The following is a 27,486-nucleotide window of genomic DNA, read 5'->3' as shown; positions in this document are numbered from 1 at the left end:
GTAGTGATCACAGATCATATTGCAGTAATCGCACCGTTTGAAAAGCTCCCTCCACAACACTTCAATATATCCTGGTCCCTACTTGTATCATTAGATAGTCAGACAGTCAGCAGAACACTTTAGTGTTTGTCAGATGGCCTACTTTTGAGCTGAGCAGGATATGATGGTTCTGGAAATTCTATAACCATTCCATGAAGAAATACTACATCAAAATGAGCATTTACTTACGTATCATCTATGCTGGAGTATATTGCAAAGGGAAATTGAGGACTAAACCAAACGTTACTTTTAGCAACTGCAGAAGTCAGTAATAAACAACATTTGTAAAATGCTTTTTGAGCAGGTGCATCGGAGAGAAACTGTAAGAGAAGTTTGTACTGTAATGTACTGTAATTTATAATTGTACTTAATGCAAGGAGTAGGCAACATTAAGATGTATATATAATTGTACTTAATGATGATGTCATATGTTCATGTGTGGTCCAGCTCTATGGAATTATGGAATGCACATGCTAATAAAAAATATTTTAAATATTGCTTTGATGCTCATATTAACTTTAGGAAGTATTAAGTTGTTTTTTATTAGCATATGCATTCCATAATTCCATAGGGCTAGACCACACATGGACATATGACATCATCAACTTGCGACGGGAGCAGTCCCTATTGAGTGAAAGATTCTCTATTTCTGAAAGAAATAAAATATTTATGGTGTTATTATTTTGTAATTTTAGTTATAGAGGGCAAGTATAATGTTTTAAGACATATTTGTCTTATTAGCCAGGGATCCTTTTAAGAATTGATAGAAAGTGTAGTCAAAATAGGAGGACAAACTCTTCACATGAGGGGCATGGGACCAGTCAGTGTTAAAGATGGTGGTTATCATAGTAGCTGTGCTTCTCAATAAAAACCAAAAAATATTTCGTCACTCAATAACATAATTTACTGTCTGGTTTGATTGGTTTTGTTGTTGAGAACTTGAGATCTACTATGCTATATTGTCAGAACTCAACTCTCAGTTGACACGATTTTTGCCTTGCAATACTCACATTCTTCTCCATTACAAAAATTGCAGGTTTTAGTCCAGATCACATTATGGTATGTAAATAAGCTCCAAAAATCCAGTCCTCAATCATCCATGTCTCCATCGGTCTCTCCTGACAGGGTGACACATCAACAGTCAAACTCATCGGGACATCACTGTCTCGTATCTGACTGAACAAAGAGTTTTGTTTCCTGATGTGTCATCATCATGTGTATATCTTTTTGCTGATGTGCTCTTGATGCTTGATGTGCTCCCTGATATGTTCTGGTTTAGATTGTGCTATACTGTAGGTATAATGTAGGTGTAGGACAATGTAGATAATCAATGCGTGTAGTGTTTCAAATGAACAGTCTTTGTGCTTAGGTGGATCCAGTTGATGCTGATACCAGGGTTATGGTTACCGGTAATTGTCTAAATGGACATTTTGTGGTGGTCTGGACAATTTCATTCTCCTTGTATCCTTTTCAGTATCGGTGCACTTTGAAGCGGGCCTCAGATCCATGTCCTGTTCAGGGACCAATGAGGACGGTGTACTGTAGATCCTGACGTAACCAATCAGGTGGAAGCTCCCAGTGGAGGTGTGTGTGTGTGTGTGTGCGCGTGTGTGTGTGTGTGTGTGTGTGTGTGTGTGTGTGTGTGTGTGTGTGTGTGTGTGTGTGTGTGTGTGTGTGTGTGTGTGTGTGTGTGTGTGTGTGTGTGTGCGCGCGCACGTGTGTGTGAAGTATGAACAATATAATCTCCATGATGATGCCTTCAGGTTCCAGTCATTTGATTGGTGGAGGTTTAGTGACCTGCAGAGATAAGAAAATCCATTGGCTAGATGTTAGGGGTCATGAACAGGGGTTAAATTGGAATTTGTAAGGAGGGGGAACACTAAATCCAAAGAGCTTGGAGGGTAGGCCTATAAACAGCCAATAATTGACTACTTATGTAAAGCATAAATTGAGGTCAAAGTTATTTACAACCCCTTTATTCATTTATTCAACACCGTTCTTCTGCATTACATCAGCAACCTTTTCAACTTTAAGTACCGGTAGTAAATGGAAAATGGTGCATTTATATAGTGCTTTTACCCAAGGCGCTTTACATAGAAATGTGTGCATTAGGCTACATTCACCCATTCACACACACATTCATACACAAATAGGAAACCATGCAAGGCACCTGCACATCGGGAGCAATTAGGGGTTCAGCGTCTTGCTCGAGGACGCTTTGACTCTAACTCTGGGGGAGCCCAGGATCAAACCTCACTGTTTTCCCATTCGGCTGTTCTACCGGCTACTCTACCCCCGAGCCACTGCTGCCATCATAGTCCCCAAGTAGTGGAGAGGTATCAAGAGTAAAGTTGGGAGAACCATGGTAGCTTCTCCTCTTTTTGAATACACTCCGGGCAAGGGGGTCCTTGCTAATTGTAGAACCACTAGCCTAGTTGGACTCCTAATAAGCCATATTGTCGTAGTAAATCAGTGTCATACATATTCTGAAAAAATAAAACCTGGAGACTTGACATTCAGTCATTTTTTGGGTCTTATGATCAAAATAAGTAAATTATGGTGTAATCTAAAATGTTCCACGGACACATTTGTCCGTGTACGGACATATTGATGACCCCTGATGGGTCGTATTATGATACAGTATGCATCCTCCATTCATTGTTAACAATAGATGACAGCGTTTCATGTACCCTACACATATATGGTGCTCTTATATTTTGCTTTGTTTTTTCGTTTGTTTTGTTAAAGCTAGTTTGATTCACTTAAGCCCGATTTCCACTACAATGGCCGCACACCACTCCACCCCACACCGCCCACTTAATTGTACCACCGTTTCCACTGCAAGGAATGGGCTAAGTGGTGTCAAAGTGGTACTAAATGAGTGCCTAAAAAGTATAGGGTGGGTCTGAGCTAGGCTAAGACTAACACTTCATAATGCCTGATCACTCACTGACATTTTATTTAGACCAGGATCATCGTTACTGTAATGCATTACAATAGATTATATTTTACAATAGAATCTATTTTAGTGTATTATAATTATCATAGTTATAATCAGTTATAATCCATATAGTGTATTATCATATTGTACATAATACTTTATATTGAATTATAATTAGTTATCTGGGGTACTGCGACGGGGTACTTTATTTGAATGGAAACGGTAGATATTTTGATGTGGTGTGGGGTGGTGTGGTGTAGTGCCGTGATGTGTGGTGCTAATGCTGCAGTCGAAATCGGGCTTACTGAGGTGAAACAAACTAGCTTTTTAACTAGAATGCATGAAAAAAACAAGGAGAGCCCCTTTCTAGAGGGTCGTGGCTGTGATATTATTGATGTGTCGATGAACTGCACTGGAAGATTCATTAGAATGAAGGACACATTGATACATGAGAAGATAAGATAAGAGAAGGCAAGGCGAGTTATAGATATCCTGTTTTAGGAGACCAGATAAGATATCGATAGAAACCTCTAAGCCTAAGCGAGAATGGATCATCACCTACAGCCACAGGAAGTATCCATCCCATAATAAATGGTTTCTGTGCAACTCTGGCAGCTGAAGGTCAAAGGTCAAAATTCTACAATATCACAAATTAATAATTCATAGACACACATGTGCTGTGCTGTGTACTGAAATCAATCAAATGTTTACTGTCCGGACGAGGAGATTCTAACCATTTAAGATAATTTCCATCCATTCCAAATAATCTGATATTGGAGTTCAAATGTCACCATACAATGTTTTACAGAAAACAAGCACCAGCTGCCCATGATAAATCCTCTTTTGGATGAAAATCCCAGTATCCTACTGGGATATAAAATATATTCATATATAATCAACCTGTGCGCTTTAATCTTTGTATTGGATATTTCTGAAAACCTCACAGGAGAAGCTTCAGTAGGCCTACACTTGCTTTCCATCTTCACACACCCTGTCTACACTCACCACCCTAGGGCTTGTGTGCCTTGTCATTTTGCCTTGTGTTTTGCTATAGAGCTTAAAATGGACAAAGAAAAAACACTTAGAATTCAGCAGCAGCATAATAGATAAGATGACATACTCCAAACAGAGTTGGTGCCAGCTGAACCAAATTAATGAAGTCAATGAGTTACTTTACAGAGAGTGACAGTAATAGAGAACTGAAATGACCCCGAGGTGATCTAAAGGTTATATAAGCTAATGAATGAGCTTTTGAAACATGAATATACTGTAAAATGTTTAATTAAAAGGCAAAGAGAGGACAATAAGAGATACATTCTAAAGCAGAGGGCCTCAGAGCATAATCCAAGTGAGCCGCAGAGGTGCTGCCCAAATAGGTGAAACTTTTAATTAAAATACGTACATTTCTTCATTGAGACATTTCGTTTTACACATTTCAATTTTGCAGACAATTTACAGTCATAGCTTAATCAAAGGTTGCCTATCAGAAGCACACATACCGTGCCATTAAGTATTATTAACAAGCTTAAAACGATGATTTGCAGGCCTGTCATAGTGCTGGTCAGCAGCTAGACTGTGGGTACATTTCCAAATGCAATGGAAACACTCAGGAAACAGTCACTATTAAATCTGAATGTAGACAAACCTAATAAAAATATATAATTGAGAGCATATCCAGATTAAGGTCTTGTGACTTTCATGGTGGTGGAAATACTCATACATGCATTTATCACCTCAAGAATGGATTATTGCAATAGTATATCCTCCGTGGCATATTCATCAAGATCCTACATCAATTACAATACATCCAGAACTCTCTTTCTTTTCTTTTCAAAATCTTTTTATTTCCGTTTTAGCTTTTAGTATCAGTGACTGAGGTAAACAAACGTAGCCTACTGTATGAATCAGAGATCGTGGGCAGACATATTAAATGAAAAGACTGTTATTGTGCAAAACATGCCCCTTCAAGACAAAAGAAAAACATTTTCTCCCCAATTTAGTATAGCCAATTCCCAATTCCCCAGCCTCTCTACAAGTACTCCATCTCTGCTAACCCCCACAATCAGTCATTGGGAGGGTGAAGAAAGCCTCGGGTCTCCTCCGATACCCGGGCCATCAAGCCAATACATCCAGAACTCTATCGCCCAGTTGTTCACCCACTCCACCATAGACCATTTCAGTCACACCTCGCTGAAATAATAAATGTGCATACTTTATGAGTGCTCCAGCATTTGAAGTGCAGGTAAAAAGCTTTGCATATATAATGTTTCTGTCCTAGATGAAAGACTGGAATTTAAACTAACCACTGCGCGTCAACTGGACTTTACTTGCCTCCATCAGATCAGAGTTCTCCACCTACCAACATGTCTGGTGACTAAATTCAATGTATGGGCTATAAAATAAATCCTGATAGGATTGGCCTAAAGTTTAGTTTTTTTAATTGCCAAATCAGATCAGCTCATACATGTCTCCTGCCTGCCAGGATTTGATGCAACGTCCTATACATCCTATGCATACTACACAGAATAGAATAGGACAGATACCTCTAGTTTGGTGTTTCATTGCGATCGGTCTGGTTCAATCTTTGTCTCTCCATTCTGTTTGTCTATAGACTTGGTGGATATACTGGCGGCTGCCTGGACTACTCCCTGGAGAGAGATGAGGACAGGACAAGATGGAGAAGAAGAAGCAGAATCAGAGAGATGGAGAGAAGGTTAGATCGTAGTCTATTCTAATAGCAATGCAGTTACCCGTCTGATTAATATACATTCTAATAAAGAGTATTTTATGTCACTCGCCAGCACAGTTGTGAAGAAAAATCTGTATTTTTCTCGTTTTGTTTTTTGTGTCTTGTCGTTTTCCAGTATGTCTTGTTTAAATAATAATGATCATAATTATAATCATAATCACAATAATTATAATAATAATCATAATCATAATCATAATCATAATCATAATCATAATCATAATCACAATCGCAATCGCAATCATAATCACAATCATAATCATAAAAATAAGTGAGATTGTGATACTGATGTGATACTGATGTGATACTGATGTGATACTGTGATACTGATGTGATAATGTGTACAAATAAACATATCTTAAAAAACAAACAAAAAAATACCCAGCACCAGCCAGGGTAAGCGGTAAGCACAAGGGGGTTTCACCGCGTCTCAAGCCTATTTTAGGCTGGTCCGGTGCATCTCAGGAGCAGTACTGGAATATGAAGTAGAAGGAAGGCACTGGAGCAGACTGGAGCAGACTCGGACAGTTATAGCCTTTATTTAGCAGGGTGCACGTCCCGAGTCTGCCCCAGTGTCTTCCTTCTACCACCAGCCAGGGTGCCTGCACATTTTAATTTAACACCCGCTTCAAATGTTATCAGCCACAGCAGCTGTAATCTTTACTTCTTACGTTACATACTTACTTACTTAATCAGCATCATTGATAACACCCAAAGCGTTAAACTTGCATTTCCCCATTGCTGAGCCAGCATGGTTTGCTTGCAACGTTGTGTTTTTGAGTTTTTACGTCTCCGCATTGCAGCCCTAAAATCACAAATCAGCCCTTAAATCGGAACTACTTTTGAGTTAAAATGCAGATCACAGCCACATAAGACCTCTATCGCATTTGTTATATGGGATTCATTCATTCTGTACTAGCCTTGACTTCCTCGGGACCAGAGTGAACCCTAGAGCCTCCTCTCTGCCATTGATTGCAAGTCTCAGTGCATGATCCATCACTACAACGAACAGGAAGGGGGCAAGAGTGTCACCCTGTATAGGACGCCTGCTAGAATCTCAAATTCTTCGGTGTCACCGTCACAGGTTTGAACCTTGGCTTGAGTCTGGCTGTAGCTTGACTCTATCATCTGGACCAACTTTTCTGGAACTCTATAGGCACGTAGAATACTCGACCTCGACTATGTAGACGACATCGCCCTAATCTCGGATACAGTTGAGAAAGGAAGGGAGCTACTACTGGCAGTAGAAAAGGAGTGCAGGAAGATCGGCCTCAAGCTAAATTAAAAGATAACAAAGGTAATGACAGTCAACACCGAGGACAAAACCTTTGCCACTGCAGACGGGACGGTGCTCGAGCGAGTCAAGGACTTCAAGTACCTCGGGGCCTGGACTGCCTCAACTGAATAGGATCTGAAGGTTCAGAGAGCACTTGCCTGGAAAGCCTTGCACGGGATGAGGAGAGTGTGGAAATCATATATGGGAGAAGACCTTAAGAGTTCATAGCTACTGTGGAGTCAGTACTGCTGTATGGGGCCGAGACATGGACCCTTACAATACAACAGGAAAAAGCCCTGGATAGAGTCTACACAAGAATGCTACAAATGGCACTAGGTGTCACATGGACGGACCGCATCAGAAATGTGGACCTCTATGGGACCTACCACGGGTCATGGACAAAGTCAGAGAGAGAAGGCTGGCAGGGCACATGCATCAGGCACCCAGAACTTGAGGCAAGTAAATTGACCCTATGGGAGCCAACCCAGGGCAAAGCCAGGAGGGGAAAGAAGCGTACCACCTATGTAGAAGTGCTGCGGCGCGACAGCTTGGCTGACAACACTGAAGAGCTGAAGAACCTTATGTTGGATAGGAAATTGTGGAGGGCAGCTATCTAGGAATCCCAAGTTGGTATTGGCTAGACCTCACTCTCGCCGCAACTAACTAACATTCATTCTGCCCCAGATCAAATTTAATGTCCTATAACTTAACTAACATACATTTTAAGCCTTTAAGGCCTTGCATTTCACAAATGAAATTCAAGACTTTTTAAGGCAAAAGTTGTGGATATTTGCGACTGTTGGTCACAGATTACTATGAAAACCCTAACTGATCAGGCCCGAGGCCCGGCCTGGCCCGGCCCGGCCCGACAAATTAGCATAGATGTTAGGCCCGACCCGGCCCTAAAACGTCGGGTCAGGTCGTGTTTGGGCAGAATTTGAGAACTCTACACAGAGTAAAAGTGAAACGCCAGTCAGCAGTGGCACCATCTTCATAATAGATAAATACACAAACAGACAGAACAGAACTATTATTTGTATTATTATAAAAAAAAATGCAATGTATATATTTTCTTTTCATGGAGCCCGAGGCCCGGTCCGGCCCTACTGATTAGCATACAATTTAGGCCCGGCCCGAAAACGTCGGGTCGGGCCTGGGCGAGTTCGGGCAGAGTTTGAGAACTGTGAGTGGGGGTACATGCCATGGCTGTCGGTGATACCTTAAAGCTCCGCTTCCTTTTCTGAACATTCTGTTCGGGGAGAAACAGAATGACGTAAACCTTAGGCATATAGAGCATCCCCAACGACACGGACGCACTCAGAGACATGGACACAGTCAGAGTGGTCGTCTGGATAAACATCTGGAGAGAGACAGACAGACGGATAGAGAGACAGCCAGACATGTAGACAGAGACAGAGAGGTAGACAGACATAGACATTGTCAGTGTGTCTCTCCGAATCAACATCTATTGAGAAATGGACAGAATGGAGGTACAAAAAGAGCAGAGAAGAGATGAAAAGAAGAGAGATGAAAAGACAGGAGAAAAGAGGAGATGATATAAGCAGTGCACACGCACGCACGCACGCACGCACGCACACACGCACGCACGCACGCACGCACGCACGCACGCACGCACGCACACACCAACAACGTTCTCTAATTGTTATTTAAAAGTTGTAATAGGCATAATCGCTTTGGCAACGTTGTTCTAAACATTTATGCCATTAAAACTCCTGAATTGAAAACTGAATAGCGGAAAAGAAACGACAGGGCTGCAGTTTATCTGTCAGCCTGCAGGTTATTCTGTAACTCCAATACACAATAGACTAGTAATCAGTTACCATGGAGATGGTGGGGCGCTGAGAGGAGAATAGAACAGAGAAGAGGAGAGCATTGGTAAATCTATTTACAAACTAGAAAAAGTGCCCTTCTGGGCACAGGTCTCCACCAGGAGGATAGGAGACGTGTGTGTGATGTTTGGCAAAATGTTTAGGAGTAATATAAGTGTGTGTGTGTGTGTGTGTGTGTGTGTGTGTGTGTGTGTGTGTGTGTGTGCGTGCGTGCGTGCGTGCGTGCGTGCGTGCGTGCGTGCGTGCGTGCGTGCGTGCGTGCGTGCGTGCGTGCGTGCGTGCGTGCGTGCGTGTGTGTGTGTGTAATCCTCTCCTAATACTCACATTTCTGCCAACTCCCTCCTTGTCCGGGATGCTGTACTGTATGTCTCTTATGCTTATGAATTGAGCTGTTTAACATGCATTCATCCACACCGGTGGACAGTATGAATGTGTAAATAAAGGTATCTCGTCCAGACACGCTGAAGCGCATTCATGGAGTCATGTTACATTTTTTAGGATGTGAGCAGACCAAAGTTTTGTCTGTTCTCAAACATCCCTTTGAAGTCTGTGACACAGCACAGCTTTTAGACACCCCATCTCCCATACAACTTACTGTACATCCCATTGGAGACAGAGACAACAAAACAGAACATTTCCGGCGTGTGGATGAGAACAGGCTGTTTCACACTGCAAGCGCCTTAGGGAGCTTACTCTCTCTCCGATCTCGGCTTCTCCAAAAACAAATTACCATTTGGGATGTGAACGATTTCCGGGTCAAGCTGGAGGGCCGAGTGAGCGAGGGAAGATTAATTTGTCGCTGCACATACTCCTATGGGATGGGGTGGGGAGTGTTGGGCGGGAGGAGTGCGACGGAGGTCCTCCCGGTGAGCTCTCCTCACAAGCAGGTGAGCCAGTTTGGATACAACAGCAGTGAAAACACACAGAAATCATGTGTTTGTTGGAGGAATACATTGGCATAATGACTAAATTGGGGAGAAAGGGGGCTTAAAAAGAGAGATAGTTTAAGTTAGTTAGTGTTGGTTTCGGTTAAGCCCAAACCACACCAATGGGTCTCCAAACAGTTGCGAGTAGATGCATGTCATTGTCGACCCATTGGTGTGGTTTGGGCCATTGAATTGAACCAGTTGAATCACTTGGGTCGACTTGGGTCGACGTGCAACAGGGCATATCACACCGCTGGGACGAACGCTAAAAACCGTCTCGTCCCGTCTCGACCCTTTGGACTTTAGTTAGACAGTGACATTTGAATTTACATCAGAGAGTGTACAGTTAGTTTGGTTACTTTTGTACACTCTCAAAGTAAAATGATCCCTGATAATTTTACGGTGTAGTGTAGTGTTAGATTCCCACCTTACCTTCTCAGTAGACTGAGCAGTACCAAAGAAAATGGGTACGAAGGCCAACCAGATGATGCAGGTGGTGTACATAGTGAAGCCGATGGGTTTGGCTTCGTTAAATGTCTCCGGAACTCCTCGACTCTTCACCGCGTACACTGTGCACGTTACCTAGCAACAACAGCACACATTCCTCAAACACACATCCACACATCCATCAAATGATACTGAACCAATACCAATATCAATAGCTGGTGAAAAACTGTCATTTGTTGCACTACTGTATTAATATCATCATCTTAATGATATATTAATCTTACTATGACTACTATTACTGTAGTATTAACATAACAAATTATAATCTCTCCATTACAACTAGTCTGTAGTTGTTAGAACAAGTTATAATCTCATCGTATTAATTATTCTGTAGATTATATAACAAGTTATAATTTCTCTATCTGAACTATTCTGTGATCTGTTAGAATACAGATATTTCACCATCAGAACTAGTCTGTAGATTTGACCAAAAGTGATAATCTCACCATCAGAACTATGCTGTAGCTCAGACAGCAGATTAATGACAGGTCAGACATGTCACATTTCAACACTCCTCTGGCAAACTCTGGGTTAGGTGGTCGCTGCTCCTCATAGTCTACGGTGGCGTGGGGTGGAACTACAGCAAACCACACAAACACACCAAGAACCTAAAACACAGGACACAACCACACACATGCAAATGGAGGATCCATTAACAACAGAAATACAATTTTGCGTGAGTGCAGCCTACTGTATATTACAGTACGTGGTGTGTACTGTATAGTGTGTGAGTGTGTGAGTGCGTGCGTGCTAAGGATATCCCCGGACATTCGGGGGAACCTTCGCTCGTTAGGGTTGGCACTCGAATCTTAATTAATGGGCTTGAACCATTCGTTTTTTAAAATTATTTTAAAAATTATTTTTTCCCCCCTTTTTTAACTCGAAAATATTTCTCGGCGAGAATGCGTTCATGTTGTGTTTACATGTTACATGTTTAGATGTTATTAATAATCAGGGGGGCACACAACCGATGCGCCAGTGTGCAGTGTGCCGCCTGGAGTTACAAATTAGCACACTTTTTACGCCCTACCCAACCCGAAAATGTCAAAAAAAAGAAGAAGAAAAAAAGGTCCATATATGGGCATTCCCAGACCTGTTGTTTCAGCGCGACCTCGCCCTCAGGGCGTCTTACTGGTACAATATAACTTCAGGGTTTTTAACATTAACAATACTATAATAATAAATAGGAATGGAGAACATAACATTTTTAGGCTGGAAAAATGTAGTAGTCAGAGTTGGAGCTCGAAGGTTATTTTTCAAATTAATTAGAAACGAATGGTTCGAAGGTTCGCTCGAAAATTCCTGCCGAAGTTCGAGTCCTAAAAACAGGGTTAGGGTACAGCCTTAGTGCGTGCGTGCGTGCGTGCGTGCGTGCGTGCGTTTGTGTACGAATGACTGAAAAAGCAATATGGGGTATGGGGGGGGGGGGGGGGGGGGGGTGTTGCAATATACATGATAGTTAATAAATAATAAAATGTATTTTATTCATAATTTGATGTATTTTATTATATTAATAATGAAAAAGAACACTGTCTTCAAATGCAGTGAAAAAACTTTAATAGGGAAACAGCAACGTTTCGGCCTATGCAGCCTTCATCAGGCTTATAAAAAAAATATATATATAATAAATAATAATAATATGTATTTTATTATTAATAATAAAATACATGATAGTTAATAACATTATATGTCAGTCAGACAAACAGATGGTCACCTTATAGGCATAAATTAATGAGTTGATCATTAGTTAGGTAGTTATTTTAGTACAGTTTTACCTGTACTGATATTAGTATGAATGTGATGACGAGTTGAGAGGTCGGACTGATGAACTTTGGAGGAGTGACAGACTTCTTTCCCTGTTCAAAGATTCTGTAGATTCTGTTGGTTTTGGTCAACATGGCCGAGTACGTGATGGCCATGCCAAGACCCAACAGCAGCCGCCTGAATGCACAGACCACAGCACCAGGTTCAGCGATCATCAGGAACGTTATCAGGTAGATTAGAAAGATACCTGTGGGGGGAGGGAGAAAGAGAGAGAGAGAATGATTAAGTCTGATTTATACTTTGTCATAACACAATGCTCGCTCTGTCTGTCTGTCTGTCTGTCTGTCTGTCTGTCTGTCTGTCTGTCTGTCTGTCTAATGAAATTAATTTGGAGTAACACATTTTTTTGAGTTGAAGTCTATTTGTTTTTTCATCACCTTTAAAGTTTCAATGTGGGACTTATTTTAATGAAATAAAACGTTACTATAGCCAGTCGGTATGGTAGAGTATGTTAATTGTGACTATAGGTCGCAGGTTACTATGAAAAACTGCAAAATCTGTCAGTCAGTCCGTCCGTCACCCCTCGTGACACCCTCCATACAGTATATGGCCGTCTCCACGACACTGATGGAGCCGGCCAGCAACTCTACATCTGACCTCAAACCTCAAACCATTAGATCTCCATATATGGAGCTGACCTGTTCTGACATTCCATATGTTGATCCCTCCCTACCCGTCCGGCCCCAAAGTTATTAGCACAGCTGTGCCCGGCAGCTGGAGTTCTCAACAGGCCCGAAAATTAAGGCCCTACCTGGGCCCTAACTGGGCTGGCCCAAGGCCCCGCCTGGAGTTACAAATTAGCACACATTTACGCCCTACCCAACCCGAAAATGTCAAAAAAAGAAGAAGAAAAAAAGGTCCATATATGGGCATTCTCAGACCTGTTGTTTCAGCGCGACCTCGCCCTCAGGGCGTCTTACTGGTACAATATAACTTCAGGGTTTTTAACATTAACAATACTATAATAATAAATAGGAATGGAGAACATAACGTTTTTAGGCTGGATTTAAAGTAGTCAGAGTTGGAGCAAGTGTCAGATCTTCTGGAAGTTTGTTCCAACTATGCGAAACAGAATAGCTAAATGCTGTGTCGCCATCAACTCTGGGAACAGTTAGTAGACTGGTCCCAAGCGTCCTGAGATTTCTCAAGGGTTCATAATGTAAGTCAGTGATTTAAAGATGAGCAGCAATATTTTATTCACTAGAAGTGGAGCGTGCAGATATCTGAGAATTAAGTGTTATGCATTCAGCTTTCTTGTTAGAACTCTAGCTGCTGCATTCTGGATGACATTACTGTAGTCTGACTTACTAATTTAGTAAGTCAAGACAAAGGAAGGTTTTTATTTTCTTTAAATAATGGGGAAAAGAAAGAAAGAAAAGTTCATGCTATATCTGTCTAAAAATGAAACAATGTTTCCTTTCCCAGAAAAAGGGAAAGATAAATCTGGTTAAAATAGTTAGATGTGTGCCAGAGGTAGCATGATACATGGTCATGTACAGTATGTCCATACACCATTTTTTTTAAATAGTTTTAAAGCATGAAAGTGATGGGAAAACAACCCAGTTAAGGAAGTAACTCAAAATAACGCTTTTGGCCCCAGTCTTTACTTCACACTTACATCCCACTTACACAAGTTACACTTATATACATATTTGACCTTGTCCTTGTAGTTGGAGGAACACATACTGAATCATCTCCTATTGGGAATAATCACTGCAACAACATTTGTTCTCCTGTTGTACAGTAATGCTGAAATTAAGTAAAAATGTACCTGCAGTTGTCGGGGCGACAGTGCCATTTGTCAAATAGACTAGTAGGCTATTATTGTAGGCCTACCCTACTTATATACTTATATTTCTGGGAAGAACTCTACTATTATTAAATCACTTTTTTAAGCTTTTTTTTTTTTTTTTATCCAAACATATGCCGCAAATTTGGTGACGTGAACTTCCGGCGTTACGTGAAAATGGGTCGGTGGAACAACCTATGTACTTGCGCCTCCCATATCCCCTAGTAATAACAGTTCATAGTAGCAGTAGTATAGTACCTACCTGTTAATAGTACATAACTCAGTTCTCTCCCTGACGCTCGAACGATGGGCGTGTCGTTGTACTTCATGAATGTGATGACCACACAGGATGTGGCGATGATTCCTAATATGGCCAAGAAGGCGGGGACTATGGCCCACGGGGAGTGCCATTCCAACTTGATGGTTGGTGTTGGTCGGCAAGAGGTCCGGTTGAGGGAGGGGCGCATATCAAACGGACAGCTCTCACATGTGAACTCATCTACCTGGTACTGGTAACCATCACATAACTGGGAGAGGGTCATAGAAGAGGGAAAACAGGGGAAACATATCGTTGCTATCGGGTAGAAACATTGAAATCTCTGTATTTCAAGGATTTCCACAGCGACAATATATTGTAGGTGTGACGTTTTATCTGTCTGCATGCAAATGGCTATAGTCTTCAAGAGACATAAAGGTGGCCGCACACAGTAGTAGCCCAAGTGAGATCTTGTATTATGGACGCAGAGAAATAGAAACCACGTTTCGGCAGACAACTGCCTTCTTCAGGGTATCCCTTCAGTTATCTGCCGAAATGTTGGTTTCTATTTCTTTGCGTCCATAATAAAAAGCAATATAAAGTAAAGTATTTTGCACACCTATACAAAGGCGACAGGTGCGTAGGACAATACCAGACGAGGGCCCCAACGTACCGAAATAAAAAACTTCATCAGGTTAAAATAACCTGATGATGGTCTAATAGATCGAAACCGAAATCCCATTTCCCACAATTTTCTTGCATTTGAAGAGTTTTTTCTTTCTCTCCATACATTTATTTATTCTGTCCATAATACAAGATCGGCACTTAGGCTAGTGTGTGCGGCCACCTTGAAGACTAGTCATTTGGATTCTTCTGCCATGGGCTGGTACCACTACAAGGACCTTGGTGTGCAAACTGTGCATAGCATTCCTGTGCATACTTATCCGAATGAACAAATATGCATTTGTGTGTGTGTGTGTGTGTGTGTGTGTGTGTGTGTGTGTGCGTGCGTGTGTGCGTGCGTGCGTGCGTGCGTGCGTGCGTGCGTGCCTGCGTGCCTGCGTGCGTGCGTGGCACTGTACGTACCTCACAGTGCCAACAGCAGGGAACTCCTTTCACCATTTTCTTACGTTCTCCAGGAGAACAGGGGAAGCTACACACAGAATCTGGAATCTCCTTTTCTCCACCAGACCACTGCATCTCCTCCACCTATATAAAGTACAACACAAGCAGAACCTATAGGGATACTTAATGACATGTCTCGATTTGAGCGGAGGCTAGGAACAACTCATGAATTCAAGTTTTCAACTCAGCGTGGACTTGTGGTACCGCATAGTAAATCTGTCTGGGTCCGGTAAATATTATTAGACGCTTTTTTCCCTCTTTCGACACTTGAGTCTTTCGCTCAATTTATTTGTCCTTTTCATCCACAATACGCCACTGACAATATTGTGAATCAAGCTCTCAAGACCTTTCTGCCTACTTCTCTTTAATATTTCAGAACTATTGTGACAGCAGTAATCAAGCGGGGTTGGAGTGTCTATTTCGAGGTCAGAAAAGTTTCTCATCTTGGATGTATCTCCACACACCTCCAGGGGGCAAGGTCCCTGAACTGAGAATATTTAAAGCTGTGATATTTAAATGAGGATTGTTTTCAGTCACCACATTCATCAGCGCCAGGGGTCAAGACTGATCACCAGGCCAGCTTGTGGTGGACATTTCTGTCTAAATTCAATTTAGACATACACAAAAAGCCAGCCCTGAATGACCAAGTCTGTAACTCTGAGAGTGTACAATGTGACGGGTTCGTTTGGTTGCAAGGACCCTCTTAATATTTGCAAGGGGGTCGTTGCAAATTAAACATTTGAGAACCACTAGTACTAGTTGGACTCCTAATGTGCCATAGTGTCATGGTAAATAAGTGTCCTGGAGACCTGACATTCAATAATGGGGTCTAGGTAAAGGTAAGGGTCTCTAGTAAAAGATAACATCTAAAATTTGCCACATTTGTCCGTGTACGGGACCCCTGATCAGCGGCCGATCATTCTTATAATTGGTCGTAAGATTTCTGCACTTGGATCTGTGTCGGTTTTCCTTAACTTACATTGAGTCTCAGATTGTTGGTCCACTGTCCAATGCCATGGTAGCCAGGATGACTGTGATTGGTCATCTGAAACTGAAAGATGTCATATCTACCAGGTGCATCTCCATTTTCATTGAACACGACACTTGTTCCTGCGCTGCCTATGCACGCACCCGCACGCACGCACGCACGCACGCACGCACGCACGCACACACACACACAATGGAGATAAGACAGGAGAAGAGTAGTTATTTTCAGGGAAATGTAGAGCGCCTCACTGTGCGTTTTCACACATTATTCTGCGACATAATGACAATTTCTGAATTTAGAATCTGTTATCACACTACATTAAGTTAATCTTTTGTTTCTGATCAATTTATTTGATAGTGATAGTGAGACAGGAATGGTGGGGAGGGGGGGGGGAGAGAGAGAGAGAGAGAGAGAGAGAGAGAGAGAAAGATAAAGAGGGAGGGGGGGCATGGAGTAAAGAGCATTGGGTTGGATTTGAAGCCAGACCATCTGTGGAGAGGACGAGAGAGAGAGAGAGAGAGAGAGAGAGAGAGAGAGAGGGGAGGGGGGGGACTTAATGAATCCCCAGGTGGGAAATTCTGGCAGCATGACATGACACACCCGTGTGAAGTGAGTGGTGTAACTCCGTGTGGGGGGGAGTTCCAGACCCACAGGAAAGCACCCAGGGTGCCGGCCCGATTCTGGCGAGCCGCCCCGCATCCGAAACGATTGAGAAATGACAGAGTTACCGTGTGGGGGTCCCTCTACTGTACTGTACTGTACTGTACTGTACTGTACTGTACTGTACTGTACTGTACTGTACTGTACTGTACTGTACTGTACTGTACTGGCACACCCGAAATCACCATATATACAGTGAATATGTGCATGTGTGTTTGTGTGTGTTAGGTTGCACACAGGTGGTGAAAAACAACCATGCTGTTTTTGTGCTCAAACGCACCCACCCACCCACACACATAGCTCCGTAAGGGAGTGGTTGCACCACTCAAAAACTAAGCAGGGGACAGTACAAACAACACTCTCCTTAGTGGTTGTGGATGTTATCAGACGATTTAATATCGACATCGACGGCTGACATCATCAGCCCTTATCAAGACCATGCAATGGAGCCAGTATGGACATTTCCTACATTACTGACGTTGTTGTCAGCCTAGTACTATCCTTCACAAAATTACGCTCGCTCACTCACTCGCTCACTCACTCACTCACTCAAGGCCAATTCATAGTCCAGTTTTCAGTGGTTAGTAAAAACAGAGAAATGTGTTGTGTGAGCGGAGACCACCGCGGCGTGACGTTATGTTGTAGTTTTCGGTGGTCACCTCTTCACCAAAAACTGGACTATGAATAGGCCTTCCCTCCCTCCCTCCCTCCCTCCCTCCCTCCCTCCCTCACTCACTCACTCACTCACTCACTCACTCACTCACTCACTCAAACAAACTATCACATCACTGCACACAAACTATATTAGCCACGCTCTTACCAAAGAAATATTTATTATGCATGTGCAATATCTATTAATTACAGGAATCTCTCTACAGTAGGCTATATATATATGTTCTTCACATTGAAATTGAAAGGATGAGCGGATGTCCACTCTGATCGGGCACGTGTTCCGAATTGTGGCAACCCCCCAAACGGACCATGCATAATGTCTCTTCAATGAGCTCTGTACGATGTCAATATCAGAATCTGTTTAGTCAGTTCGTTTCTATGGAATGTTTTGATGTAAAATCGAATATGAAAAAAAATATCAAATCAAATACAGATTACAATTTCAGGTATAGTCCATCTGGTTGCACATGTCAATACACAGAGGACATTTATTTCAGGTCCATGTCATGTCCAGGTCATAAATCCGATGCTGTGGATGGTTGTGTACTTTCCACATTCACGATGAAGAAACATTCCTCATTGACTCATTGGGGTTGAGGAACCGGGAGTTCAGTGAAAGGCTGTCATCTCAAGGTAGTGATGAAATGACACATTGTCACATGCAGTTACAAAAGTGGATATATTTGGCCTCACCCGTCCTCTGGAACAGGCCTTGAGTACAATATGAACCTTTCCAACTATATTGTATTCATAGCCTGAAGAAGACATACTTTGTCAAAATAATAATAAAAAAAAGTTATTGCATTGTGAGTACGAGCTGTGCGACCTCCTTTCTTTTGATACACCATGGTTGACAGCTGGGTCCTTATTTTTCAACATAATGGAAAAAATTAACCCCACCACTTTCACTTTCACTTAAAAAATGTTCAAGCTTGCAGATCTGCTATTTTCGCTAATTAAGACGAAGTAGGGCATTCGTTAAAAACATAAACACAAGGTTTCTGATACAAGGATACAAGGTTTCTGCCCGATAGCAATGGCACGAGACACCTAGGCCTGGTGTGGTTCTCCGTGATTCTGTACATACACATGAGGACTAGGACATGTGGTGTGGTGATGCATCAACAAGCTCCATTATTCTCTGAAAGAAAGGAAAAACAGTTATATTTCAGTATAAATTCTTTTTCGTCTATGAATAGCTGCATATGAAAAGATGACAATATCAAAAGCTTACCAGGACACCCTGCTGTCTCAGTTGGATCATGTCATGCTGACATGATACATTTGCTTCATCCTCACTCGATGCTTTTTAGGGAATCATTTGGTGGTTAAGCTCAAGGAGCTTCATGTTCTGTGTGTTCTGTCCATGACATTACTATTCTGTCCTGCATTACCTTGTCGGGTTTATTTTGTAATCATGTCTGGCTTGCTGTACATTATCCAGCTTACTACACAGCTACTACGTGAATTAAATCAATAATATAACGAATATAACAAAGTATTGATTTTACTATTAGCTTACAAGCTTCCGAAAGAAGATAACTGTTCATCATCATCAGCTTCTACGACTAGAACCGCATCAGTAGCAACATACAGAGACAGAGGCAGGACAGCTGTTATTCTGCAGAAGTCCTTAATTGACCAATCAGAATTAGTGATTTATTCAACAGACGTCATATATTCACACTACACCTCCCACACCCTTTATTGCTCCTCTCTCTCTCAGACAGCTTTACTCTTCATTCTCTCTAGTCTAATCTCTCCCTCACACACACACTCTTTACTCTCCTGTCCTCACTCCTCAACTCTCCTATTCTCGTCTCTCTCCTCACCCCTCTCCCTTTGTGGTTTTGCCAGATGTTTCACTTCAATTATTCAAACCCAGTGGATAACACACCCTTTGCAACGTCAGAACAAGCTCTGTGTGCTCTGTGTGTGTGTGTGTGTGTGTGTGTGTGTGTGTGTGTGTGTGTGTGTGTGTGTGTGTGTGTGTGTGTGTGTGTGTGTGTGTGACTGTCTGTCAAGAGAGATGGAGACAGGAGGAGTGACAGAGAAAGAAACAGAGATACAGAATGACAGAGACAGCTAGTCACTGATTGCTGTAGTCTTCAATGTTTTCTCCCCATTCCAGGCAACAGTCTTCATAAAAAATAGATCCCCTGTTCTAAACATAGAACATTCCAAACTACAGCTTCCTGCAAACAGGAGTAACGGGAACTACTGTCTCTGTGTTCTAATGGTCAGAGGTCATGATGGGTTTAGATTTATTGATTGATTGATTGAATACTATATAGAGCACCGAAGTCTGACGTCACTTTCAGTAGAGGGCACCAACACACAGGTTTATAGGTTTTTTATTTGTATTGAAATCTCCATAGGGCGATTTTATGTCGCTTCATATAAGAACTGTGTTTGAAAAATAAACCGACCACCCCGGCGTTTCTGTCAGGGGAGTGGCTGTGCGTCGTTAATGATGTCCATTCATATTTGATACAGCCAGTTTCTAGAGAAAATGGAATTAATGTGACCGCAAAAGACTTGAAACTACATATGAATGCAATGTCGCTGAGCATATACGTCACGCCCAGCTGTCAACATATTGCGTTCCTGAGATTCCTCGTTGACGTAAGCTCAGCTGGTGGTGACTCGACTCGTACTAACCACGATACATTATATATCAATAAAATAAAAATAAAAATAAAAATAAACGTAATTAACATTCAGTTTCTGTTGTGCGACGGGCTGCGGGCAGAAGCAGCCTACCCGGAAATGTAGTCTCTGGGTTGTTTGGCTCGTTTCTAACGCTTATTTTGTTACTCTTTGGGTATATTTGTACATTTCCACCTTCAGTCGATGCTTCATATCCATATGAGTGAAAAGGCCGGGGTGATCGGTTTATTTTTCAAACACAGTTCTTATATGAAGCGACATAAAATCGCCCTATGGAGATTTCAATACAAATAAAAAACCTATAAACCTGTGTGTTGGTGCCCTCTACTGAAAGTGACGTCAGGACTTCGGTGCTCTATTAGAGAGAAATGTAAGCAGGACGGTTATACATTTGGGCTATATAATGATAGCACGCTATCAACACTAATTCCAAAATCTACTTCTGTACAACATGAGATCAACTTTGAAAGTTTGAAGTAATTTATGTTTACCAAAGACTACTATATTTAGTATCTTATCATAAAGTGGATTATTTGACAATTAAAATTTGACCCGGAGGCCGGAGCTGATAACCAACCCCTACTAACTACTAGCCTGGTAAACCATCCCGGTCGCATTCATTCACATTAACATGGGTCTTCTGCAGACCAGTCTGGCCACAAGTGCTGGGTGGCCGTTTTGCAGCAACCAAAAAGTGGAAGAGCCAATCAGACAGTTAGGAGTTGAGTAGTCTCACCTACTCCACTATTCCACAATCTCCAAATGCTATATAGTCAGAGTCTGGAACTACACCTCCCGAAATCAGAAAATATATTTTAAAATATCTTTATTTTTTATTTCCATTTCTGCTAAGCAACGACTTATATATGCTTAGATGATTTTGATTTATAATAGGATAAATTTGTGCGACTGTAAAGACGAAACAGAATAGGGAGGAGGCTTCAAATCTGCTTTATATTTTAATCGTGATCAGAGCTTCCGTGCTCCAGACTGTATGACCAGAAGCATTTGAATATTGTGGGAAGCAACAGTCGGGCCTCGCGACACTAGGGGTTGAGTGTCTTGCTCAGGAACACCTTGACACATTGCCAGGACTGGAAATCTAGCCTGGGACCTTCTGCTTCCCAGACGGGCTCTCTACCCATTCAGCTATGGTCACACCTGTTTAAATGATCTATTAACGAAAGGCACAAACTGCGTCGGGTACCATCACCATTAAGAAGCAGCTGTGCCTTCATCATAGCGCAATGGTATTTAACTCATTCTTTTGAGATCGTTGAGATTGAAACCCCCACTGCCAAAGGTCTTTGGACGCCTGTAGTTTTTACGCTATACATGGCCTTTATTCGCTAACCTATGAGTCAGTTGACTCTCATTGAAACCAGGAACCAGGAAATTACGTGATCACAAAAAAAACAGCTGCCGTCCGCTCCCACGTGACACTTTTAGAAAAGCTTTTATCTCGGCTTCTGTGTCTCTGTCCGTGTCGGTCAGCATGCTATTTTCAATGGACCCTAACTACTGAGCGGATGGTCGGGTTGAAAACCTGTGTGTTTAACAACGATGGTGGGATCGATCGTACTGGAGATACTGGTTTGGTCACACAACCTCTCAAGACAAATCGAAGCTGGAAAGAGTAGTACGTCGCGCATCAAAAACCATTGGATGTAGCCTCCCTACACTTTCCTCACTCTATTCCACCAGAATAATTAGGAAGGCAAAAAAAATCATTGCAGACAACTCTCACCCTGCACATTACCTCTTCAATCTCCTCCCATCAGGCAGGAGATATAGAAGCATCAAGAGCTCAACATCTCGCTTCAGAGATAGCACTTACCTCGTAGCCATTAGACATCTGAACTAGATGTATGTATATGTAGCAATATGCATAGTGCACTTTAAAAACAATGTAATTCCCTATGCTGCTGGTTTTTGTATTGTATTGTCCTTTTTGTTTTTGTATCTATGGTTGTCTGTATATGTTGAGTATGAACCAAGACAAATTCCTATCAACTTGTTGACATGGCAAATAAATTCTTGAATCTTGAAAAAGTATTCTGTGACTACTGGTACGGTAAGGAAAAACACTGGCAAGGGGTTAATTATTGATTTATTTACTCCGGCAGCGAATTTGGAGGACGTCCTGCAAACTGCAGAGGAAGTTTTAATTCCACAATGTGTGGGTGGAGCATTAATTGATACAATGATGTCAGCAGACGGGGATAAATAAAATCACATCATGGAAATGAGGTGTCCAAAACGCAGTGGCTGTGCTGCTGAGACCAGAATCACTGCGGTCAGAATCACGATATGCCTCATGCCCAAGAGACATCTGTGATGTCTTGACATATCAACCTAACATTCCTGTTCTCAGTTAATAGGTTATTCCTTTAACTGAATTATTAAAGCATGACAGAGATGCAGCAGGATCTGTTTTCCATATCCATGGAAAACTGATGGAGGCTATGGATTAATGACATTCCTAAACGACAAGAGGTATTCGAACACATATTCTATCAGCAATAAAATAGACAGGCTACTTAGTGAAATGTATGCCTTCTTCCTCTCCTTTCTCTCTCCCTCTCTCTCCTTGCCACTTGTCTTTGGAGACGCATAACAGCAGGAACTTTTTGTTGTAATTATTATTAATCGGATTAATAAAGAATCAAGTGCTTGAAAAACATCTGCCGTTTGAGCACAAAAATTATGTTTGACGAAAGTACATATTGGAATGGCAAATTGTTGATCTTAAAGCACATATAATAAGGATAATATTGCCCAGGTAATAAATACATTTTTCATCCTCAATGCAGAGTCTCTCAAACATGTCACCTTATTGTTGAACATGAGTGTTGAAATTGGATTGATTGCCATCAGTGTGCATGTATTGAACCATCTAGGCTCATTTATCCCAATAATGCGTTGTCTAAATATAAAAGGCAGAATCGAAAGGCAGAATCACAGAATCGAATCATATTCATATGTTGCTCAAAACAATATTGAAATAAATCTGATCACTGATTGCATACCGATATGCTTATAGAATAGGTGTAAATTCCAAATTCTTACCATTGAAGCTGACACTTCTGATGTAGTCGAGAAGCAGCGGCCCCTCCACAGGGTCCATCTTGGAGCAAATAACGCCCGGTGAACCAGGGCAAAGGTCAGTGTGCATGTTGTGGATGGCATGAGCCATGGCATAGACAGCGTCTATGACAAACTGCACTTTACCTTCCTGTTCATAAGGTGAATCTACACCTATCCTCTCATTTCCTGGAGACAGACAGACAGACAGACAGACAGACAGACAGACAGACAGACAGACAGACAGACAGACAGACAGACAGACAGACAGACAGACAGACAGACAGACAGACAGACAGACAGACAGACAGACAGATTTAGATAAAGTAATAATAATATCTATTATTATAGCACTTTGTAATAAACGATTTCAGTCCATTGAGTAAAGTCTGTCAAAACAGAACAAATACAATTACAGTAAAAAATGTTAAACCCAAACTATAACCGTTTCATTAAAAAGAATGGAACAGTTATTTAGGACTGTCTTAGTTGACCAATAGTCCTGGACTTTATCGATTCATTGATTAGTTACAACAAACCTACAAATTAGATTTTGCCAAATGCAAAGGTCCTACTGTCACGTTCGTGACATGTTTTGGATTTTCATGTGTTCCTTGGTTTTTAGTTAGTGTTTTACTTCTTTGTGTTACTGTGATTTTGTAGTCTGTATTTTCCTTGTTTCGTAGTTGCAGTTCTGCTTTACACTGTGAACCTTTATTTTGTAGTCTTGTTTTGTGCCTTCCTGTCTGCCCCTGTAGTTCTGTTCCTGTCTTGTCTCACTAGTCCTGTGATTGCCAGTGTTTCCACCTGTGTCCCCTTTGTTCCCCAGCCTATCCTATCCCAGTGTTGATCGTCAGTGGTGTTCACCTGTGTCTAGTTATCCCTTGTCTATTTATATGCCCTTGTGTGTTCAGTTCTCTGTTGAGTCGTTGTTTCTAGTCGCTGTGTTCAGTCCTGTTTTTGAGCTGTTCCTAGTATTCGTTCCTTGTGTTTCCTCGTGCCTGTTACCCTGCATTGTTAATAAAACCTGGATCTTGCACCTGAATTCTGCCTCCGCTGCTACTGTCTGCACTTGGGTCCTACACCTTCTCTGCCCGGCACCGTGACACCTACCTGTGCATTTCTTCCTCTCTGGTTCCAGTTTCATTCCTGCTCTGGTCAGCTTACAGCGAAAGTCATCCTCCCAAAACTCAGCAAACCAAATATTTCTTCTGTTGTTTTCCAGAGATCTAGTCATGAAGTACTGATCAAACCCTGCACACACACACACACACACACACACACACACACACACACACACACACACAGTCAGGGTGACTTAAGTAGAAGTGTGTGATTTGGCTCTGCTGTGTGCTCTCCTCTTTGTGCTGGACCTGGTCTTGTGGCTATACACACAATGCCAGAGAGAGACCTGGCGCCATGTTGTAAACTTATAATAAAGGATTTGAAAAGAGAGCAAGCAGTAGACTCAGCCAGACAGGGAGGCAGCGCTATATAGATGGCACATTGTGATCAATAATGCGTTTACTAAATTAGTTTACTAAATCATGGATCTCCAACTTTTATCACTGGTTTCCGTAAGAAAAGAGATTTGTGGAGAATTAAGACAGAATGAGACCTCTGAGCTGTGAATGTTCTGTGTCGAGGCAGCTGCAAATCAGGAGCGCATTCTTTTATCAAACGGATTTGCATTACGGGTGATTTGAAGAGGCACTTTCCGTTGTCCTAAACCACATTGTATGTATAAGATAGCAAATATATGGAAAGCGCATCAACACGCCTACAGACACACCTCCACCCGCAAATATAGGAGTCGGCAAAAATGAATAGTGGGTTGTGTGGCCGCAAGATAACGTTTACGCATAGTGGAAGCTCCTAAATGCGTAATTCACGGAAAGTGTTTAATACTTGCAGGTAAGGCATGGCATACGTTAAAGCCCTATAGGTTAGAAATAAGCCACGTAGTATAAAACATGTTTGGCTGGCCGTCTCACTCTCACTTGCAAACAAACAGTAGCGCTGCTACACACGGGTGCATGTGTTTGTTTCCGACGTACTAACAGTCCGACAGGCATTAGTTGACACCCAACCTCAAACCCTAACCTCACAGGGAGCCACGGGTGAGTTTTAACCAGCAACGCATGTGTCGGACAAATACCTGTTGGACTGTTACACACAATCATTGCACCCGCTACACACACGGGTGCAATGATTGAGACGCTAACGTCCCATAGCCTGAAGGGACGAGTCGACATACAGGCTTCCGTTTCAGACTGAAACTTCAAAATAAAATGACCAAAAAAGCCATCGCAGTCTGACTTTAAACAGCTTTACAGTCTCAGGTTTCCAGAAGGTGTTGCTCCAGTTCATTTTCTCATAGCTTCATTTGATCGGCTTGGCATCAGATTTGAACAGGAAAAGGTATGTCACCTTGTGGAAAGCTGGGACTACTATATGCACGCCACGGAGCCTATTACAACAGAATTGCATCATTCATTCATTAATGTACCGTCTATAGAAGCTCGTTTGGGCAGGATGGTCACTGCCCCTTCAGCAACATCTTCTTGGTCGATGACTGGAGAACTCTTCGCTCCCCAGCTGTCAGACCCCACAAACAGGAAGTGACCTGTCAGATTGGCTCGCTTTGCTGCCTCCAATACCCGCCTACATGGAAGAAATTAGAAATTAGTATAAATGAAGTAAAGAAAATATATTATTTATATAAAATGTTCCCGTTTCTTAACTTCTCAAGTAACCTCGCCTCACCAGGCTTTCCACCACCTCGGAGGAAAGCCTGGTCTCTGTTTCAAAAGTCTGTATGATCCTGTCGGGAGCGGATGATATCGTTGTAGTATTGTTTTGTAGGCGCCAGGCAGGAACAACAGGCGGCAACTTCCCTTTCCCTCAAACAATAAAAGCTCTCGTAGCCTGTAGCTTTTATTGAGAAAAATCGGTTTGAGGGAAAAGGAAGTTGCCGCCTGTTGTTCCTGCCGGTCGACTATCATCCGCTCCCGACAGGATCATATACCTAAATGAAATGGTGCCCAGGCTACTTCTCAGTGGCGTGCACAGATAGACACTAGGGGGTGCTAGAGCACCCCCTGCCCTTTTGGCAATGTGCCCTTTTAAAAAAAAAAAAAAAAAAAAGCTATGAGCTTGTAGATCTGCTATTTTTCAATAGCTAAAGCATAACATAATGCTAACACCAAAAGGGGTTCCCGCCCAAAATAGATTAAGGCAACCGGCCGGTTCCACGCGCTGCACAAGGTGCCCTTTTTTTAACTTGAGCACCTGCCCCTCTAAATGTCTGTGCACGCCACTGCTACTTCTCAAGTGATTTTGAGGCAGAAACAAGCTTTCATTCAACAGGTAGAAGCTGCAATGACTTTTTGGCAGGTACTGTGTCAGAGGCATAGATCCCAAAGAAAGCTCTCCAGACAGACAGACAGACAGACAGACAGACAGACAGACAGACAGACAGACAGACAGGCAGGCAGGCAGGCAGGCAGGCAGGCAGGCAGGCAGGCAGGCAGACAGACAGACAGACAGACAGACAGACAGACAGACAGACAGACAGACAGACAGACAGACAGACAGACAGACAGACAGAGGTGTACACACATACTTGATGTCGTCTTCATTAGCGAATATAATAACTCCTCTGGCGTTGGATGTTTCCATGAGTCGCTTTATGATTTTATCAAATTCTCCTGGTTTAGGCTCTCTGGGGATCTTCATAGACTGGGCTATACACACTCCACCTACACACAAAATATGATTTCATCAGGAAACTTGAAAGTTGACCATGCTCTGCAGCCCTCACATGAATGTTGAAACACAACACACAGAGAGAGAGAGAGAGAGAGAGAGAGAGAGAGAGAGAGAGAGAGAGAGAGAGCTTGACTTCTCTCGATCGTACTGTGCCATTCGCAAAAAAGCACAAAAAATTGAAATGTGTAGAATATATGTAGTAAAGTACAATAAAATAGACCCTACCAGCCTCTCTAGATATCTGTATGAAGGCATCTACGCCACTCTCCCCATAACTTCCTTCAGAGGCGAGTGTTGAGACGTAGTTCCAGCCCAGAGCTTTCACTATGTCCAGCATGGCCTGGGCCTGATAGGAGTCCGGA

At 42.2% G+C, this 27,486-nt stretch overlaps 2 protein-coding genes across 2 annotated transcripts in view; both read right to left on the bottom strand.

The window, feature by feature from the left end:
• Positions 1–1,758: 1,758 nt before the first annotated feature.
• LOC306917260 (metabotropic glutamate receptor 6-like) lies at positions 1,759–27,461 on the bottom strand (the record flags this gene model as incomplete). Its single annotated transcript, XM_079495401.1, has 14 exons — positions 1,759–1,836; positions 5,524–5,628; positions 8,222–8,362; positions 10,211–10,360; positions 10,732–10,893; positions 12,061–12,296; positions 14,161–14,425; positions 15,241–15,363; positions 16,259–16,398; positions 23,339–23,542; positions 24,467–24,607; positions 25,863–26,017; positions 26,979–27,114; positions 27,350–27,461. The coding sequence occupies 13 exons, from the start codon at positions 27,459–27,461 to the stop codon at positions 5,539–5,541; spliced, it is 2,055 nt and encodes a 684-aa protein (XP_079351527.1). The 3' UTR covers positions 1,759–1,836; positions 5,524–5,538.
• cables2b (Cdk5 and Abl enzyme substrate 2b) overlaps positions 17,227–27,486 on the bottom strand; it is a 350,065-nt gene continuing 339,805 nt past the window's right edge. The window contains exon 11 of the transcript XR_013789131.1: positions 17,227–17,251. The gene's annotated coding sequence lies outside the window, so the exon portion shown is untranslated. The remainder of the gene's footprint in view (positions 17,252–27,486) is intronic.

The sequence above is a fragment of the Electrona antarctica genome (genome assembly GCF_951216825.1).
Source record: "Electrona antarctica genome assembly, chromosome: 2".
Taxonomy (NCBI): domain Eukaryota; kingdom Metazoa; phylum Chordata; class Actinopteri; order Myctophiformes; family Myctophidae; genus Electrona; species Electrona antarctica.
Note: the sequence above shows the minus strand (reverse complement) of the source record. Positions and strands in the feature narration are given on the sequence as shown.